The sequence below is a fragment of the Heterodontus francisci genome, chromosome 44, assembly GCF_036365525.1.
Source record: "Heterodontus francisci isolate sHetFra1 chromosome 44, sHetFra1.hap1, whole genome shotgun sequence".
NCBI lineage: Eukaryota > Metazoa > Chordata > Chondrichthyes > Heterodontiformes > Heterodontidae > Heterodontus > Heterodontus francisci.
In genome coordinates, this window is record NC_090414.1 from 19,942,200 (window position 1) to 19,963,697 (window position 21,498).

Genomic DNA, 21,498 nt, shown 5'->3' on the forward strand with positions numbered 1-21,498 from the left:
CAAGAAAACCACATTTTACATGAGCACCTTTAATATAAAAATGTCTTGAGGCATTTCACATTGGAGAATGGTGAGCAGGAGTGGGAGAGTTAGAAGAACTGACTGAAAGCGTGGTTGAATACATAGGTTTTAATAAGACTTTTAAATGTTGGGAGAGAGGTAGCAAGATAGAGAGGTGTAAGGAGAAACTAACTCTGAGAAGCTTTAAGGGAGGTAAGTAGAAGAGTCCCTTGGAGACTAGATTTAGAACACCATAGAGCATGGGATGGGACAGACTGGAGGAGATGGGTGAGTCTAGACAATGCATGTTGATAGGCTTTTCAACTGTGGGCAAGGGAGGGCATCATAGTCAAGCTTGATCCTATTCTCATTGAATGTCCAGACATATGTTCTTTCAGCAAAATCACTGGACAGGGAGCAGAGAGGATATTCTGGTCTTTATTTTATTCCCTTCCAAGCTCTTGTACTGCCACATTAGCCCAGCACAGGTCTGAACAAGGATTTTCCTGTCCTGCATGGAAGCTTGACAGTTCCTGTTAAATAAAAGCAAAAGCATGAAGCTGGATATGACACAAGATTTTATATTTCCTCTAGAGTGGTGATGATGAAGACTATCAGAGGATTTACAGAACGAAAATCAAGCCTCGTCTGAAGTCAGAAGATGATACAGAGGCATCAGGTCAAAGTGACAGATCGTCCAATGTACATATCACCAGAAAAGTCATTACACGTACAATTCATACGTCTGGCCCTACAGTCATAACAGACATGGACAACCAGAATCCAGAATTTAAAATAAAAGTTCCAAGATATGAGCAAGTCACCATTGAGAGATCAGGCCCAAAACTGGAAACATCAGAGATGGATGTAGATGTTAATCTCTCAAGCACTGAATGTGGGAAATTTCAAATGGGAGACGGCCAACGGACAACGCATACAATGCACATTGTGAAAACAAAAGTTGTAGAGGTACCTGGACCGGATACAGAACATGGCCAGACTACTTTCCATATGTCGCAGATCAATGTATCAGGAGGAACAACACAGACATCTGATCTTGATGTCAAAATTGCAAAAGCAAGTGTGGATATTTCTGCACCAAAAGTTGATTTAATTGGACCTAATGTAAAGTTCCCAAATGCAAGCATTGATGTTTCCGTTCCAAAAGTTACAACAGATAAACAAATGCCCGTTATTGACATAACAACAACAAAACCAGATGTAGAAATTGGAGGTTCAGATGGGAAAATGAAAATGCCTTCAGTCAAGATGCCAGAGTTGAGTATTTCTGGGTCAAAAGTGAGAGATCCAGTTGTTGATATTAACACAAGTGTAGCAAAAACAGTCATTTCTTCTCCGAAGATTGATGATCAAAGGTCGAAAATGCAAGTTAATGGTTCAGGTTTCAGTACATATGATGGGAAACTAAATATCAAAATGAAGACATCAAATTTTAGTATTTCAGGTTCCGATCCAAAAGAAATTCTACAAGCCCAAGCAATGACAAAAGAAGTACCAGATGTGAATATCAGTACTAACTTTCCTGAGGCAGATGTTAAGCTATCTAGACCAAAGATAGAAAGCAGCGTTGAAATACCTGGAGTTAATCTGGATGTTGAAGGAGGTGCTGGTGAAATTAAAGGCCCTAGGTTTAAAATGCCAGGAATTAGCATCTCTGGACCCAAGATCATAAAGCCTGATACTGATCTGCAGCTGAAAGGTCCAAGAGTGGCAGGTGATGGTGACACACCTGACAGCAATCTGCAGGGTGGCATTAAAGGCCCAGATTTCAATATAACAGATACCAAATTTGATATCGAGGGACATGATGTAAAAGAAAGTGGGGTCAAGTTTTCAGTCCCATCAATAAAGATGCCCAACAGAAAGACTTCAGACATTGACTTGAGTCTTGAAGGCCCAAAACTGAAAGGTGACCATGATATTCACCTTCCTTCTGCAAACATAGCAGGAAAGGTCAAAAGACCCAACATTGATGTGGACATGCCAAAAGCTGACATTGAAGGTGCCAGAGGAAAGTTGCACGTGCCAAAATTCAAAGTGCCTCAGTTTCAAATGAGTGGTCCTAAAGTAGAAAGTCCTGATTTGAATATTGATGCTTATCTTCCTGAGGCAGATGCCAAACTAACTGGACCAAAGATAGGAGGTGGTGTTGATCTACCTGACGTTGATCTAGATGTTGAAAGAGGTTCTGGTAAAATCAAAGGCCCTAAATTTAAAATGCCAGAAAACATCTCAGGACCTAAGTTCAAAAAACCTGACTTTAACATAGAGATAAAAGGTCCAAAAATGGGCGGAGACGTTGATGTCCCTGATGTTAATCTGGAGGGTGATTTCAAAGGCCCAGATATGAATATTGAAGGTCCCAAAGTTGATATTGGGGGACCTGATGTAAAAGGAAGAGGTCTCAAATTTTCACTGCCAGCCATGAATATGCCCAACATAAAGGCTCCCGACTTAGACTTTAAACTTAAAGGCCCAAAACTGAAAGGTGATCACGATATTGAACTTCCTTCTGCAAATATAGAGGGAGAGGTCAAAAGCCGTAAGGTAGATGTCGATGTTCCTGAAGCTGACATTAAGGGTCCCAGTGGGAAGATCCACATGCCAAAATTCAGAATGCCCACGTTCGGAATGGGTGGACCTAAAGTTGAAGGTCCAGATCTGAATATTGATGCCAATCTTCCTGAGGCAGATGTCAATCTAACTGGACCAAAGATAGAAGGCGGTGTTGATCTACCTGACGTAGATCTAGATGTTGAAGGAGGTCATGGTAAAATCAAAGGCCCTAAATTTAAAATGCCAGAATTGAACATCTCAGGACACAAGTTCAAACAACCTGACTTTGACGTACAGCTAAAAGGTCCAAAAATGGGTGGAGACATTAATGTCCCTGATGTTAATCTGGAGGGTGATTTCAAAGGCCCAGATATGAATATTGAAGGTCCCGAAGTTGATATTGGGGGACCTGATGTAAAAGGAAGAGGTCTCAAATTTTCACTGCCAACCATAAATATGCCCAACATAAAGGCTCCCGACTTAGACTTTAAACTTAAAGGCCCAAAACTGAAAGGTGACCACGATATTGAACTTCCTTCTGCAAATATAGAGGGAGAGGTCAAAGGCCCCAAGGTAGATGTCGATGTAGATGTTCCTCAAGCTGACATTAAGGGTCCCAGTGGGAAGTTCCACATGCCAAAATTCACAATGCCCACGTTCGGAATGGGTGGACCTAAAGTTGAAAGTCCAGATCTGAATATTGATGCCAATCTTCCTGAGGCAGATGTCAATCTAACTGGACCAAAGATAGAAGGCGGTGTTGATCTGCCTGACGTAGATCTAGATGTTGAAGGAGGTCCTGGTAAAATCAAAGGCCCTAAATTTAAAATGCCAGAATTGAACATCTCAGGACACAAGTTCAAACAACCTGACTTTGACGTACAGCTAAAAGGTCCAAAAATGGGTGGAGACATTAATGTCCCTGATGTTAATCTGGAGGGTGATTTCAAAGGCCCAGATATGAATATTGAAGGTCCCGAAGTTGATATTGGGGGACCTGATGTAAAAGGAAGAGGTCTCAAATTTTCACTGCCAGCCATAAATATGCCCAACATAAAGGCTCCCGACTTAGACTTTAAACTTAAAGGCCCAAAACTGAAAGGTGATCACGATATTGACCTTCCTTCTGACAATATCGAGGGAGAGGTCAAAGGCCCCAAGGTAGATGTAGATGTTCCTGAAGCTGACATTAAGGGTCCCAGTGGGAAGTTCCACATGCCAAAATTCAGAATGCCCACGTTCGGAATGGGTGGACCTAAAGTTGAAGGTCCAGATCTGAATTTTGATGCCAATCTTCCTGAGGCAGATGTCAATCTAACTGGACCAAAGATAGAAGGCGGTGTTGATCTACCTGACTTAGATCTAGATGTTGAAGGAGGTCCTGGTAAAATCAAAGGCCCTAAATTTAAAATGCCAGAATTGAACATCTCAGGACACAAGTTCAAACAACCTGACTTTGACGTACAGCTAAAAGGTCCAAAAATGGGTGGAGACGTTGATGTCCCTGATGTTAATCTGGAGGGTGATTTCAAAGGCCCAGATATGAATATTGAAGGTCCCGAAGTTGATATTGGGGGACCTGATGTAAAAGGAAGAGGTCTCAAATTTTCACTGCCAGCCATAAATATGCCCAACATAAAGGCTCCCGACTTAGACTTTAAACTTAAAGGCCCAAAACTGAAAGGTGACCACGATATTGAACTTCCTTCTGCAAATATAGAGGGAGAGGTCAAAGGCCCCAAGGTAGATGTCGATGTAGATGTTCCTCAAGCTGACATTAAGGGTTCCAGTGGGAAGTTCCACATGCCAAAATTCAGAATGCCCACGTTCGGAATGGGTGGACCTAAAGTTGAAGGTCCAGATCTGAATATTGATGCCAATCTTCCTGAGGCAGATGTCAATCTAACTGGACCAAAGATAGAAGGTGGTGTTGATCTACCTGACATAGATCTAGATGTTGAAGGAGGTCCTGGTAAAATCAAAGGCCCTAAATTTAAAATGCCAGAATTCAACATATCAGGACACAAGTTCAAAACTCCTGACTTTGATGTACAGCTAAAAGGTCCAAAAATGGGTGGAGACGTTAATGTCCCTGATGTTAAACTGGAGGGTGATTTCAAAGGCCCAGATATGAATATTGAAGGCCCCAAAGTTGATTTGGGGGGACCTGATGTAAAAGGAAGAGGTCTCAAATTTTCCCTGCCAGCCATAAATATGCCCAACATAAAGGCTCCCGACTTAGACTTTAAACTTAAAGGCCCAAAACTGAAAGGTGACCACGATATTGACCTTCCTTCTGCCAATATCGAGGGAGAGGTCAAAGGCCCCAAGGTAGATGTCGATGTAGATGTTCCTGAAGCTGACATTAAGGGTCCCAGTGGGAAGTTCCACATGCCAAAATTCAGAATGCCCACCTTCGGAATGGGTGGACCGAAAGTTGAAGGTCCAGATCTGAATATTGATGCCAATCTTCCTGAGGCAGATCTCAACCTAACTGGACCAAAGATAGAAGGCGGTGTTGATCTACCTGACGTAGATCTAGATGTTGAAGGGGGTCCTGGTAAAATCAAAGGCCCTAAATTTAAAATGCCAGAATTCAACATCTCAGGACACAAGTTCAAAACTCCTGACTTTGACGGAGAGATAAAAGGTCCAAAAATGGGCGGAGACGTTAATGTCCCTGATGTTAATCTGGAGGGTGATTTCAAAGGCGCAGATATGAATATTGAAGGTCCCAAAGTTGATATTGGGGGACCTGATGTAAAAGGAAGAGGTCTCAAATTTTCACTGCCAACCATAAATATGCCCAACATAAAGGCTCCCGACTTAGACTTTAAACTTAAAGGCCCAAAAGTGGAAGGTGATCACGATATTGACCTTCCTTCTGCCAGTATTGAGGGAGAGGTCAAAGGCCCCAAGGTAGATGTCGATGTAGATGTTCCTGAAGCTGACATTAAGGGTCCCAGTGGGAAGTTCCACATGCCAAAATTCAGAATGCCCACGTTCGGAATGGGTGGACCTAAAGTTGAAGGTCCAGATCTGAATATTGATGCCAATCTTCCTGAGGCAGATGTCAATCTAACTGGACCAAAGATAGAAGGCGGTGTTGATCTACCTGAAGTAGATCTAGATGTTGAAAGAGGTTCTGGGAAAATCAAGGGCCCTAAATTTAAAATGCCAGAATTCAACCTCTCAGGACACAAGTTCAAAAAACCTGACTTTAACGTTGAAATAAAAGGTCCAAAAATGGGTGGAGACGTTGATGTCCCTGATGTTAATCTGGAGGGTGATTTCAAAGGCGCAGATATGAATATTGAAGGTCCCAAAGTTGATATTGGGGGACCTGATGTAAAAGGAAGAGGTCTCAAATTTTCACTGCCAACCATAAATATGCCCAACATAAAGGCTCCCGACTTAGACTTTAAACTTAAAGGCCCAAAACTGAAAGGTGACCACGATATTGACCTTCCTTCTGCCAAAATCGAGGGAGAGGTCAAAGGACCCAAGGTAGATGTCGATGTCGATGTTCCTGAAGCTGACATTAAGGGTCCCAGTGGGAAGTTCCACATGCCAAAATTCAGAATGCCCACCTTCGGAATGGGTGGACCTAAAGTTGAAGGTCCAGATCTGAATATTGATGCCAATCTTCCTGAGGCAGATGTCAATCTAACTGGACCAAAGATAGAAGGTGGTGTTGACCTACCTGACGTAGATCTAGATGTTGAAAGAGGTTCTGGTAAAATCAAGGGCCCTAAATTTAAAATGCCAGAATTGAACATCTCAGGACACAAGTTCAAAAAACCTGACTTTGACGTACAGCTAAAAGGTCCAAAAATGGGTGGAGACGTTAATGTCCCTGATGTTAATCTGGAGGGTGATTTCAAAGGCCCAGATATGAATATTGAAGGTCCCAAAGTTGATATTGGGGGACCTGATGCAAAAGGAAGAGGTCTCAAATTTTCACTGCCAACCATAAATATGCCCAACATAAAGGCTCCCGACTTAGATTTTAAACTTAAAGGCCCAAAACTGAAAGGTGATCACGATATTGACCTTCCTTCTGCCAATATCGAGGGAGAGGTCAAAGGCCCCAAGGTAGATGTCGATGTTCCTGAAGCTGACATTAAGGGTCCCAGTGGGAAGTTCCACATGCCAAAATTCAGAATGCCCACCTTCGGAATGGGTGGACCTAAAGTTGAAGGTCCAGATCTGAATATTGATGCCAATCTTCCTGAGGCAGATGTCAATCTAACTGGACCAAAGATAGAAGGCGGTGTTGATCTACCTGAAGTAGATCTAGATGTTGAAAGAGGTTCTGGGAAAATCAAGGGCCCTAAATTTAAAATGCCAGAATTCAACCTCTCAGGACACAAGTTCAAAACTCCTGACTTTGACGTCCAGCTAAAAGGTCCAAAAATGGGCGGAGACGTTGATGTCCCTGATGTTAATCTGGAGGGTGATTTCAAAGGCCCAGATATGAATATTGAAGGTCCCAAAGTTGATATTGGGGGCCCTGATGTAAAAGGAAGAGGTCTCAAATTTTCACTGCCAGCCATAAATATGCCCAACATAAAGGCTCCCGACTTAGACTTTAAACTTAAAGGCCCAAAACTGAAAGGTGACCACGAAATTGACCTTCCTTCTGCCAATATAGAGGGAGAGGTCAAAGGCCCCAAGGTAGATGTCGATGTAGATGTTCCTGAAGCTGACATTAAGGGTCCCAGTGGGAAGTTCCACATGCCAAAATTCAGAATGCCCACCTTCGGACTGGGTGGACCTAAAGTTGAAGGTCCAGATCTGAATATTGATGCCAGTCTTCCTGAGGCAGATGTCAATCTAACTGAACCAAAGATAGAAGGCGGTGTTGATCTACCTGACGTAGATCTAGATGTTGAAGGAGGTCCTGGTAAAATCAAAGGCCCTAAATTTAAAATGCCAGAATTGAACATCTCAGGACACAAGTTCAAAAAACCTGACTTTAACGTTGAGATAAAAGGTCCAAAAATGGGTGGAGACGTTAATATCCCTGATGTTAATCTGGAGGGTGATTTCAAAGGCCCAGATATGAATATTGAAGGCCCCAAAGTTGATTTGGGGGGACCTGATGTAAAAGGAAGAGGTCTCAAATTTTCACTGCCAGCCATAAATATGCCCAACATAAAGGCTCCCGACTTAGACTTTAAACTTAAAGGCCCAAAACTGAAAGGTGACCACGATATTGACCTTCCTTCTGCCAATATCGAGGGAGAGGTCAAAGGCCCCAAGGTAGATGTCGATGTAGATGTTCCTGAAGCTGACATTAAGGGTCCCAGTGGGAAGTTCCACATGCCAAAATTCAGAATGCCCACCTTCGGACTGGGTGGACCTAAAGTTGAAGGTCCAGATCTGAATATTGATGCCAATCTTCCTGAGGCAGATCTCAATCTAACTGGACCAAAGATAGAAGGCGGTGTTGATCTACCTGAAGTAGATCTAGATGTTGAAAGAGGTTCTGGGAAAATCAAGGGCCCTAAATTTAAAATGCCAGAATTCAACCTCTCAGGACACAAGTTCAAAACTCCTGACTTTGACGTACAGCTAAAAGGTCCAAAAATGGGTGGAGACGTTAATGTCCCTGATGTTAATCTGGAGGGTGATTTCAAAGGCCCAGATATGAATATTGAAGGTCCCAAAGTTGATATTGGGGGACCTGATGTAAAAGGAAGAGGTCTCAAATTTTCACTGCCAGCCATAAATATGCCCAACATAAAGGCTCCCGACTTAGACTTTAAACTTAAAGGCCCAAAACTGAAAGGTGACCACGATATTGACCTTCCTTCTGCCAATATCGAGGGAGAGGTCAAAGGCCCCAAGGTAGATGTCGATGTAGATGTTCCTGAAGCTGACATTAAGGGTCCCAGTGGGAAGTTCCACATGCCAAAATTCAGAATGCCCACCTTCGGACTGGGTGGACCTAAAGTTGAAGGTCCAGATCTGAATATTGATGCCAGTCTTCCTAAGGCAGATGTCAATCTAACTGGACCAAAGATAGAAGGTGGTGTTGATCTACCTGATGTAGATCTAGATGTTGAAGGAGGTCCTGGTAAAATCAAAGGCCCTAAATTTAAAATGCCAGAATTGAACATCTCAGGACACAAGTTCAAAAAACCTGACTTTGACGTACAGCTAAAAGGTCCAAAATTGGGTGGAGACGTTAATGTCCCTGATGTTAATCTGGAGGGTGATTTCAAAGGCCCAGATATGAATATTGAAGGCCCCAAAGTTGATATTGGGGGACCTGATGTAAAAGGAAGAGGTCTCAAATTTTCACTGCCAGCCATAAATATGCCCAACATAAAGGCTCCCGACTTAGACTTTAAACTTAAAGGCCCAAAACTGAAAGGTGACCACGATATTGACCTTCCTTCTGCCAATATCGAGGGAGAGGTCAAAGGCCCCAAGGTAGATGTCGATGTAGATGTTCCTGAAGCTGACATTAAGGGTCCCAGTGGGAAGTTCCACATGCCAAAATTCAGAATGCCCACCTTCGGACTGGGTGGACCTAAAGTTGAAGGTCCAGATCTGAATATTGATGCCAGTCTTCCTGAGGCAGATGTCAATCTAACTGGACCAAAGATAGAAGGCGGTGTTGATCTACCTGACGTAGATCTAGATGTTGAAGGAGGTCCTGGTAAAATCAAAGGCCCTAAATTTAAAATGCCAGAATTGAACATCTCAGGACACAAGTTCAAAAAACCTGACTTTAACGTTGAGATAAAAGGTCCAAAAATGGGTGGAGACGTTAATATCCCTGATGTTAATCTGGAGGGTGATTTCAAAGGCCCAGATATGAATATTGAAGGCCCCAAAGTTGATTTGGGGGGACCTGATGTAAAAGGAAGAGGTCTCAAATTTTCACTGCCAGCCATAAATATGCCCAACATAAAGGCTCCCGACTTAGACTTTAAACTTAAAGGCCCAAAACTGAAAGGTGACCACGATATTGACCTTCCTTCTGCCAATATCGAGGGAGAGGTCAAAGGCCCCAAGGTAGATGTCGATGTAGATGTTCCTGAAGCTGACATTAAGGGTCCCAGTGGGAAGTTCCACATGCCAAAATTCAGAATGCCCACCTTCGGAATGGGTGGACCTAAAGTTGAAGGTCCAGATCTGAATATTGATGCCAATCTTCCTGAGGCAGATGTCAATCTAACTGGACCAAAGATAGAAGGCGGTGTTGATCTACCTGACGTAGATCTAGATGTTGAAAGAGGTTCTGGGAAAATCAAGGGTCCTAAATTTAAAATGCCAGAATTCAATCTCTCAGGACACAAGTTCAAAAAACCTGACTTTGACATAGAGCTAAAAGGTCCAAAAATGGGTGGAGACGTTAATGTCCCTGATGTTAATCTGGAGGGTGATTTCAAAGGCCCAGATATGAATATTGAAGGTCCCAAAGTTGATATTGAGGGACCTGATGTAAAAGGAAGAGGTCTCAAATTTTCACTGCCAGCCATAAATATGCCCAACATAAAGGCTCCCGACTTAGACTTTAAACTTAAAGGCCCAAAACTGAAAGGTGACCACGATATTGACCTTCCTTCTGCCAATATAGAGGGAGAGGTCAAAGGCCCCAAGGTAGATGTCGATGTTCCTGAAGCTGATATTAAGGGTCCCAGTGGGAAGTTCCACATGCCAAAATTCAGAATGCCCACCTTCGGAATGGGTGGACCTAAAGTTGAAGGTCCAGATCTGAATATTGATGCCAATCTTCCTGAGGCAGATGTCAATCTAACTGGACCAAAGATAGAAGGCGGTGTTGATCTACCTGACGTAGATCTAGATGTTGAAGGAGGTCATGGTAAAATCAAAGGCCCTAAATTTAAAATGCCAGAATTCAACCTCTCAGGACACAAGTTCAAAACTCCTGACTTTGACGTACAGCTAAAAGGTCCAAAAATGGGTGGAGACGTTAATGTCCCTGATGTTAATCTGGAGGGTGATTTCAAAGGCCCAGATATGAATATTGAAGGTCCCAAAGTTGATATTGGGGGACCTGATGTAAAAGGAAGAGGTCTCAAATTTTCACTGCCAGCCATAAATATGCCCAACATAAAGGCTCCCGACTTAGACTTTAAACTTAAAGGCCCAAAACTGAAAGGTGACCACGATATTGACCTTCCTTCTGCCAATATCGAGGGAGAGGTCAAAGGCCCCAAGGTAGATGTCGATGTAGATGTTCCTGAAGCTGACATTAAGGGTCCCAGTGGGAAGTTCCACATGCCAAAATTCAGAATGCCCACCTTCGGAATGGGTGGACCTAAAGTTGAAGGTCCAGATCTGAATATTGATGCCAATCTTCCTGAGGCAGATCTCAATCTAACTGGACCAAAGATAGAAGGCGGTGTTGATCTACCTGACGTAGATCTAGATGTTGAAGGAGGTCCTGGTAAAATCAAAGGCCCTAAATTTAAAATGCCAGAATTCAACCTCTCAGGACACAAGTTCAAAAAACCTGACTTTAACGTAGAGCTAAAGGGTCCAAAAATGGGTGGAGACTTTAATGTCCCTGATGTTAATCTGGGGGGTGATTTTAAAGGCCCAGATTTGAGTATTGAAGGCCCCAAAGTTGATATTGGGGGACCTGATGTAAAAGGAAGAAGTCTCAAATTTTCACTGCCAGCCATAAATATGCCCAACATAAAGGCTCCCAACTTAGACTTTAAACTTAAAGGCCCAAAACTGAAAGGTGACCACGATATTGACCTTCCTTCTGCCAATATCGAGGGAGAGGTCAAAGGCCCCAAGGTAGATGTCGATGTTCCTGAAGCTGACATTAAGGGTCCCAGTGGGAAGTTCCACATGCCAAAATTCAGAATGCCCACCTTCGGAATAGGTGGACCTAAAGTTGAAGGTCCAGATCTGAATATTGATGCCAATCTTCCTGAGGCAGATGTCAGTCTAACTGGACCAAAGATAGAAGGCGGTGTTGATCTACCTGACGTAGATCTAGATGTTGAAGGAGGTCCTGGTAAAATCAAAGGTCCTAAATTTAAAATGCCAGAATTCAACCTCTCAGGACACAAGTTCAAAAAACCTGACTTTGACGTACAGCTAAAAGGTCCAAAAATGGGTGGAGACATTAATGTCCCTGATGTTAATCTGGAGGGTGATTTCAAAGGCCCAGATTTGAGTATTGAAGGTCCCGAAGTTGATATTGAGGGACCTGATGTAAAAGGAAGAGGTCTCAAATTTTCACTGCCAGCCATAAATATGCCCAACATAAAGGCTCCCGACTTAGACTTTAAACTTAAAGGCCCAAAACTGAAAGGTGACCACGATATTGAACTTCCTTCTGCAAATATAGAGGGAGAGGTCAAAGGCCCCAAGGTAGATGTCAATGTTCCTGAAGCTGATATTAAGGGTCCCAGTGGGAAGTTCCACATGCCAAAATTCAGAATGCCCACCTTCGGAATGGGTGGACCTAAAGTTGAAGGTCCAGATCTGAATATTGATGCCAATCTTCCTGAGGCAGATGTCAATCTAACTGGACCAAAGATAGAAGGCGGTGTTGATCTACCTGACGTAGATCTAGATGTTGAAGGAGGTCATGGTAAAATCAAAGGCCCTAAATTTAAAATGCCAGAATTCAACCTCTCAGGACACAAGTTCAAAACTCCTGACTTTGACGTACAGCTAAAAGGTCCAAAAATGGGTGGAGACGTTAATGTCCCTGATGTTAATCTGGAGGGTGATTTCAAAGGCCCAGATATGAATATTGAAGGTCCCAAAGTTGATATTGGGGGACCTGATGTAAAAGGAAGAGGTCTCAAATTTTCACTGCCAGCCATAAATATGCCCAACATAAAGGCTCCCGACTTAGACTTTAAACTTAAAGGCCCAAAACTGAAAGGTGACCACGATATTGACCTTCCTTCTGCCAATATCGAGGGAGAGGTCAAAGGCCCCAAGGTAGATGTCGATGTAGATGTTCCTGAAGCTGACATTAAGGGTCCCAGTGGGAAGTTCCACATGCCAAAATTCAGAATGCCCACCTTCGGAATGGGTGGACCTAAAGTTGAAGGTCCAGATCTGAATATTGATGCCAATCTTCCTGAGGCAGATCTCAATCTAACTGGACCAAAGATAGAAGGCGGTGTTGATCTACCTGACGTAGATCTAGATGTTGAAGGAGGTCCTGGTAAAATCAAAGGCCCTAAATTTAAAATGCCAGAATTCAACCTCTCAGGACACAAGTTCAAAAAACCTGACTTTGACGTACAGCTAAAAGGTCCAAAAATGGGTGGAGACGTTAATGTCCCTGATGTTAATCTGGAGGGTGATTTCAAAGGCCTAGATATGAATATTGAAGGTCCCGAAGTTGATATTGGGGGACCTGATGTAAAAGGAAGAGGTCTCAAATTTTCACTGCCAACCATAAATATGCCCAACATAAAGGCTCCCGACTTAGACTTTAAACTTAAAGGCCCAAAACTGAAAGGTGACCACGATATTGACCTTCCTTCTGCAAATATAGAGGGAGAGGTCAAAGGCCCCAAGGTAGATGTCGATGTTCCTGAAGCTGACATTAAGGGTCCCAGTGGGAAGTTCCACATGCCAAAATTCAGAATGCCCACCTTCGGAATGGGTGGACCTAAAGTTGAAGGTCCAGATCTGAATATTGATGCCAATCTTCCTGAGGCAGATCTCAATCTAACTGGACCAAAGATAGAAGGCGGTGTTGATCTACCTGACATAGATCTAGATGTTGAAGGAGGTCCTGGTAAAATCAAAGGCCCTAAATTTAAAATGCCAGAATTCAACATATCAGGACACAAGTTCAAAAATCCTGACTTTGACGTACAGCTAAAAGGTCCAAAAATGGGTGGAGACTTTAATGTCCCTGATGTTAATCTGGAGGGTGATTTCAAAGGCCCAGATATGAATATTGAAGGTCCCAAAGTTGATATGGAGGGACCTGATGTAAAAGGAAGAGGTCTCAAATTTTCACTGCCAACCATAAATATGCCCAACATAAAGGCTCCCGACTTAGACTTTAAACTTAAAGGCCCAAAACTGAAAGGTGACCACGATATTGAACTTCCTTCTGCAAATATAGAGGGAGAGGTCAAAGGCCCCAAGGTAGATGTCGATGTTCCTGAAGCTGACATTAAGGGTCCCAGTGGGAAGTTCCACATGCCAAAATTCAGAATGCCCACCTTCGGAATGGGTGGACCTAAAGTTGAAGGTCCAGATCTGAATATTGATGCCAATCTTCCTGAGGCAAATCTCAATCTAACTGGACCAAAGATAGAAGGCGGTGTTGATCTGCCTGACTTAGATCTAGATGTTGAAGGAGGTCCTGGTAAAATCAAAGGCCCTAAATTTAAAATGCCAGAATTCAACCTCTCAGGACACAAGTTCAAAAAACCTGACTTTGACGTACAGCTCAAAGGTCCAAAAATGGGTGGAGACTTTAATGTCCCTGATGTTAATCTGGAGGGTGATTTCAAAGGCCCAGATATGAATATTGAAGGTCCCGAAGTTGATATTGGGGGACCTGATGTAAAAGGAAGAGGTCTCAAATTTTCACTGCCAACCATAAATATGCCCAACATAAAGGCTCCCGACTTAGACTTTAAACTTAAAGGCCCAAAACTGAAAGGTGACCACGATATTGAACTTCCTTCTGCAAATATAGAGGGAGAGGTCAAAGGCCCCAAGGTAGATGTCGATGTTCCTGAAGCTGACATTAAGGGTCCCAGTGGGAAGTTCCACATGCCAAAATTCAGAATGCCCACCTTCGGAATGGGTGGACCTAAAGTTGAAGGTCCAGATCTGAATATTGATGCCAATCTTCCTGAGGCAAATCTCAATCTAACTGGACCAAAGATAGAAGGCGGTGTTGATCTGCCTGACGTAGATCTAGATGTTGAAGGAGGTCCTGGTAAAATCAAAGGCCCTAAATTTAAAATGCCAGAATTCAACCTCTCAGGACACAAGTTCAAAAAACCTGACTTTGACGTACAGCTAAAAGGTCCAAAAATGGGTGGAGACGTTAATGTCCCTGATGTTAATCTGGAGGGTGATTTCAAAGGCCCAGATATGAATATTGAAGGTCCCGAAGTTGATATTGGGGGACCTGATGTAAAAGGAAGAGGTCTCAAATTTTCACTGCCAACCATAAATATGCCCAACATAAAGGCTCCCGACTTAGACTTTAAACTTAAAGGCCCAAAACTGAAAGGTGACCACGATATTGAACTTCCTTCTGCAAATATAGAGGGAGAGGTCAAAGGCCCCAAGGTAGATGTCGATGTTCCTGAAGCTGACATTAAGGGTCCCAGTGGGAAGTTCCACATGCCAAAATTCAGAATGCCCACCTTCGGAATGGGTGGACCTAAAGTTGAAGGTCCAGATCTGAATATTGATGCCAATCTTCCTGAGGCAGATCTCAATCTAACTGGACCAAAGATAGAAGGTGGTGTTGATCTACCTGAAGTAGATCTAGATGTTGAAGGAGGTCCTGGTAAAATCAAAGGCCCTAAATTTAAAATGCCAGAATTCAACATCTCAGGACACAAGTTCAAAAATCCTGACTTTGACGTACAGCTAAAAGGTCCAAAAATGGGTGGAGACGTTAATGTCCCTGATGTTAATCTGGAGGGTGATTTCAAAGGCCCAGATATGAATATTGAAGGTCCCAAAGTTGATATGGAGGGACCTGATGTAAAAGGAAGAGGTCTCAAATTTTCACTGCCAGCCATAAATATGCCCAACATAAAGGCTCCCGACTTAGACTTTAAACTTAAAGGCCCAAAACTGAAAGGTGACCACGATATTGACCTTCCTTCTGCCAATATCGAGGGAGAGATCAAAGGCCCCAAGGTAGATGTCGATGTAGATGTTCCTGAAGCTGACATTAAGGGTCCCGGTGGGAAGTTCCACATGCCAAAATTCAGAATGCCCACCTTCGGAATGGGTGGACCTAAAGTTGAAGGTCCAGATCTGAATATTGATGCCAATCTTCCTGAGGCAGATGTCAATCTATCTGGACCAAAGATAAAAGGTGGGATTGAAGTTCCTGACATAGATGTAGATGCTGATGGTAAAATCAAAGGCCACGGATTTCAAATGCCAGGCATCAATGTCTCCTTACCCAAAATTAAAGCTCCTAATTTTGATCTTGGGTTTAAAAGTCCAGAAGTGACAGGTGGTGTTGATGTCGCAGACATTAATATGGAGAGTGACATCAAGGGTCCAAATTTTGATATCAAAGGTCCCAAAGTAGATATCAAGGGACCTGAAATGAATATTGAGGGCCCTGATGTAAAAGGAAATGGGCACAATTTTTCACTGCCTTCTTTGGATATTTCAGGTCCCAATATATCTTCACCAGACATGAATTTTGACTTGAAAGGCCCAAAAGTGGAAGGTACTGCCGATATTCAATCTCCAAGTTTTGGTATTGATGTTAGTGCACCTGATCTGGATATAGATAGTCCAGAAGCACATCTGAAAATGCCAAAAGTGAAGAAGCCAAAATTTGGATTTGGAATAAAAGGTCCACAAGCAGAAATAAATGCTCCATCTCTGGATGCAACAGGTCCTGATGTAGATTTGACTGTTGATTCACCAGACTTAAATATTAGCAATAAGGGAAAAAAGGGCAAATTTAGAATGCCTAAATTCAACATCAAATCGAAGAAACCTGCAGGAGATGTGAAGGTGACCGCTCCAAAGAGTGACCTTGATTTATCCAAGCCAGAAGTAGATATTAAGTCGCCAGATCTAAATGTAAGCCTTGGATCATCCGATGGACAATTAAATATCAAGTCATCAAAAGTAAAGAAACCACGATTTGGAAAAATGAAGTTGTCATTTCCAGATGTTGAGTTTGATCTGGCACCATCAAAAATAAAAGCTGAACTACCTAGTCCAAAGATTGAAGGAGATTTACAAGCACCTGAAATGGATGTTCCATCTGCAGGTATAAAAGGACCACATGTTGACATTAAATCACCAGGAATAGATGTCAACACAAATGTTGACTTAGAAGGTTCTGGTTTCAAAGCTAAAGGCACAAAATTAAAATTTCCTTCAGTAAACATCAAGTCGCCCAAAATGTCTGAGCCAGATTTGGATATTAATTTAAAGGGCACAAATCTGAAAGGGGAAGTATCCGGAGGTGTAAAAGGACCAACGATCGACGTAAAGAGACCAGAAATAGATTTTGATGTTGATGCTCCAAATGTTGACATTGAAAAACCAGAAGGTAAATTAAAAATGAAAATGAAGAAGCCAAAGTTTACTATTTCCGGACCTAAATTCAAAGGTTCAGGTGTGGACATTGATGTTGGTCCACCAAAATTAGAGAGTGGAATTAAAGGACCCGAAGTTAACATTGATGTACCCAGTATTGGTCTTCAACCTCAGGTCTCTGCTCCAGATCTACATTTGAAAGAATCAAGTCTTAAAGGTGATGTTTGTGTATCTGGTCCAACAATGGAATGTGATATCAAAGGGCCAGATGTAAACCTAGATACATCAAATGTTAATATCGCAGGTGTAGGAGAAAAGTTGAAAATGCCTAAACTGAAACTCCCCAGCTTTGGAGTAGACCATAAAGCAGCAGGGCCAGATATGGATGTTGCTGTTAATCTGCCAAAAGCAGATCTTTCAGGACCAAAGGTAGAAGGTGATATTAACATACCTTCAGCAGATATCAAAATTGGTGCTCCTGAGGTAAATATTGACGGTCACGATGCTAAAGTAAAAGGATCAAGTCTTAAGATGCCATCATGGAAGCTTTCAGGACCCAAAATCAGCTCACCTGACTTTGATCTAAAAGGTGATATCGGAGCACCTAAAATAGACATGAAGGGACCAAGGTTGGATCTTAAGACTCCAGATGTTAATTTTGAGGGTCCAGAAGGAAAGCTGAAAATGCCTGAATTTAACACTTCTGGTACTGAACTGAATCTTGGCATAAATGCACCAAAGATAGGAGGCAACTTTAAGACACCAGGTTTAGATGTAAATCTTGAGACATCTGATGTGGACATAAATACTGATGGTAAATTCAAAGGCCCCCAGATTGTAATGCCATCAGTTGACATCTCAGCACCGAAATTAGACACTGATTTAAAGGATCCACAACTAAAAGGTGATGTCAATATTTCCAGTCCAAATATCAAAGGAGACTTTAGAGGACTTGATGTAGCTGTAAAAAGTCCTAATATAGATGTTGGTGCTGCAGATATTGACTTTAAAGGTGCAGAAGGAAAGCTAAAGATGCCTCAAATCAACCTTCCAAAAGCTGAAATTGACATTTCAGGACAGAAGATGAAAGGGGTCTCTGCGCCTGATTTCGACATTAATGTGAAGGGACCTCAACTAGGAGGGAATTTGGCTGCTGATCTTTCTGGTCCAAAGATAGACACTGACATAAAATGCCCTAAAGTAGACATTAAAGGGCCAAATGTGAAAATGGATACACCAGACATCAGCTTTGGTGGTCTAAAAGGAAAAGGTCCCAGTATTGATTTTAATGTACCAAAACCTAACATAGGATTTTCTGAACCAAAATTTGAGGGAGACATGAAGGGAGATATAAACGTCAGTGTACCAGATGTGAACCTAAGTGCTAAGGTAAAGAGCCCTGAAGTGAAAATCCCTACAGCTAATGTGAAGTTTGACGCAAAAGGTCCTTTGATAAAAGGTGTTGACGTCTCCAGTCCCAAAGGTGATCTGAAAGGTCCAGAGTTTGATGCCAAAGCTCCTAATATTAGCACAGATATTAAAGCAGCAATGGCTGATTTTGATGTTCCATTGGACAAACTGACAATTCCTAAATTCAAGCATTCTCAATTTAAAACGAAAGGGACGAATCTAGAAGGACCAGAAATGGCAATGGGCGTCAGTGTTCCAGAAGCACAGCTAAGTGTTTCAGGTGCACAAGGTCCAAATGTCAACATTAAGGGACCACAAGCAAGTGTCAGCCTGCCAGAAGGTGAGATGGAAAGTTCAGGGGTCAGAATAAAAAAGGGCAAAATTAAAATGCCCAAATTTAATTTCTCTAAGTCTAAAGGGAAAAGTAGTATCGAAGGAGCAGAGGGTGAATTCAGTGTATCTGGACCAAAGGTTGATATTAAGGGCTCAAAGGGCAGCCTAGGTTTCAGTGACATTGAGATGGAAGGAGCGGAAATGTCAGCATCTGGGAAAGGTTCTGGTCTGGACATAAGCACGTCCCCAAAAGGGAAATCAGGCACATTAGATTTCTCGTTATTTAAAAGCAAGAAGTCAGAACGTCATAGATCGTCATCTCTGAGTGATGAGCATGAACTTTCACCATCTTCCCCCAAGGGCAGAATAGAATTTGGAGAAGGGGCTGCTGGTGCAAAAGGCAAAAAGTCAAAGCTGAAATTTGGAACATTTGGAGGCTTTGGGGCCAAGTCAAAGGGCTCCTACGAGGTCACTCTTGGTGAAGGTGAGGCAGAAGTAGAAGGCAGTGGAATCTCTCTAGTTTCCAAAAAGTCCCGCATGTCCTCCTCCTCCAGCAATGAGAGCGGATCCAGAGCAGGATTCCGCCTTCCTAAGGTAGAACTAAATATCAACAAAAACAAAGAATAATTTTGTAAATAGAGAGCTGAGTCCTTGTAAATAGAAATTAACTGCATTACTTTTAACTGATAAGCCAAGGCATGGGGATCCATTGGACTTCATTCCTATCTCATTGGCAGGTCAAAAATAGGATGGAATATTTAAAGTGTTGATCCCTTGTTTTTTTCACAATGCAAGGAATTGAACCAAAGTCAGATCTGACCTGCAGATATTTCAGTACACTTCTGTACCAGCTAATAAAACAAACTAACGTTCTATTACTACAAGCTGAAAGCAATAGCTTACTAGCAGAAAAAGATTATTTTGATACATTTTCTATGTAGTGGTTTGTTATTTTCATATACTGGTAAAATGCAGGTGTTAAAACATGTAATCACTGGTGCTCTCTGTAGCTTACTTTATTCAATGGAATTGCAGCTAATGTATGAGAGTTTTTACTGATTATTGATTGATTTGAGCAAGACAGATACAGAGACAGTTATAGAAGAAGAGTTTAAGTTGTCTTTAGACAAATAGATACCATCCTTTCTATATAAAGTTAAATTTAGCAATGGCCAAAACAAACTCAATTCGTCCAGTGATTGGAGCAGTATTGCCAAAGTCCTACAGCAATAAGTAAAATTTGACTGATTTCCTTTCCCTGTAAAATTAACAGGGCCACAAAAAAATCTATTCTGGATAGCTTAAATTCTTCTGCTTTGTAAAATGTGTAAGTGTTGTCTGTGGATCTAGTCAGGGCATGTTTCCACTGTGAATCTGAGTGTTAATGCCACCCTCCCCCCCCTTTACCTTGTGGTGCTGCTGCTGTAATCTTTTACCCCAATGTCCTTCCTTCCAAAGTCACAAGAGTGAAGTCCCTGGGAAATTACTCAATGCTCAACTATGTAGTTTGGAGTGAATCACAGATATTAAAATGTACGGAACATTAAATTTAATAACCAATTTAGTTGCATTTCAAATACCCCATCCCCCTTCCTAGCCTTCTCCCCACCATTTCCCCCCCCCACCACCCTCCACCCCACAGTATGGCTTGGTTGATAAGTGCAGTGCCTCGTGGGAGATTTCATGTTGGATTGCCTGGTCTGAGCTAAGTTCGCTGATCGCACGTATGAGTGCAGCATTTTGCGAGTACTGTAAAAACAGAATACGAGAGCACTGCAGTAAAGCACAGCCTTGTCTGAGTCCATAGATAGCACCAATACTCCCTGTAACATAACGAAAACTTTCCTTTTGTTATGAATGACAAGAATTATGACTTTGCTTAGTTTTTCTATTTGTTCCAATCGAAAGTGTTGTTAATAGAACTTTTCTTCATAATTCTGTCTGCACTTTTATGGCAAAAGGTAGACGATGGGAATGTAAGACAAGTGTGTACCTTGTAAAAACCAAATAAATAGTTCATTACCCTGAATTAAAGGCTGGTCTTGTCTCCGTCTCTTGGTTTTTACCGGAATTAAGAAACAAAAGGTTGAATTTTTGATTTGAGCCATAGGTTAGCTGCAGTTGGTTTGTTGGCTGAGGGGTGGAGAAAATAATTTAAGCAGGGTCCTTGCCGCTGAATACTACTTGGCGTGTTCTGCTGAAAGGTGAGTCCATGTGCGAAGGTTGGATGAGGGGAACATCAGGTTTGTTTGTGGTGCCCTTTACGTCCAAGCAGCCTTCCAACACCTAAATCCTTGAGATTCTTGGAGCACCGCGTCCTAGATGTGCGGCAAGGAGGAACTTCTACCATTCAGCATAATTCTGAGGGGTGGACACCTGCCCCATTTAGGATGCAGAATGTCTAAGTGGGGACTTGGGAGATTGGCTGTTTCGGACAGAAATCTTCTTTCCAAATAAAAATCCCGCAGGTGTACTTTCTGCTGGTCATAAGATCGGCGATACTGGTGAAATTTCAAGCAAGGAATGTTATCCCGTCAGACCTGCCTCTTTCAATGATGTCACAACGAATGGAGTGGCCGCAAGAAGCATCCTAAGGAAAATGGGTCGGCGACCCAGCAAACCTGTTCCCACACCTAATTAACACCATTTACCTCCTCCACCCCCATTGCTCAGGTAAGGAATGGAGAAATCTGGAGGGTGATGGGAGTGTGGGGGAGGGGAATCTAATGACAGGGATACACAGTGATCCTTCACTCTATTGCACATACAGCACCTGCTCCAGCATTCCCATACTCCAATAATAAGCTGTCCAATTGTTTTGCAGTTATCTCTGATATATCGGGCTGGATTTTACATTGCAGCCATTGAGAGTGGCCGTAAACAATGGCAGCCTGGTCACTAAGCCGCCGTGATATTAAACGTGTCAGCTCATTTAAA

The 21,498-nt window shown here is 42.4% G+C and overlaps 1 protein-coding gene across 4 annotated transcripts in view; it reads left to right on the top strand.

Annotated features, from left to right (window-relative positions):
- The window catches only part of ahnak (AHNAK nucleoprotein), a 59,060-nt gene extending 38,467 nt beyond the window's left edge, over nt 1-20,593 (top strand). For 3 of the 4 annotated variants that reach the window (XM_068021582.1, XM_068021581.1, XM_068021583.1), the window contains one exon: nt 595-20,593. In XM_068021582.1, the coding sequence (XP_067877683.1) occupies nt 595-19,188 (18,594 nt within the window). In that variant the 3' untranslated portion in view covers nt 19,189-20,593. The remainder of the gene's footprint in view (nt 1-594) is intronic. The other variant, XM_068021584.1, reaches the window with a different exon arrangement.
- The last annotated feature ends 905 nt before the right edge of the window (nt 20,594-21,498 follow it).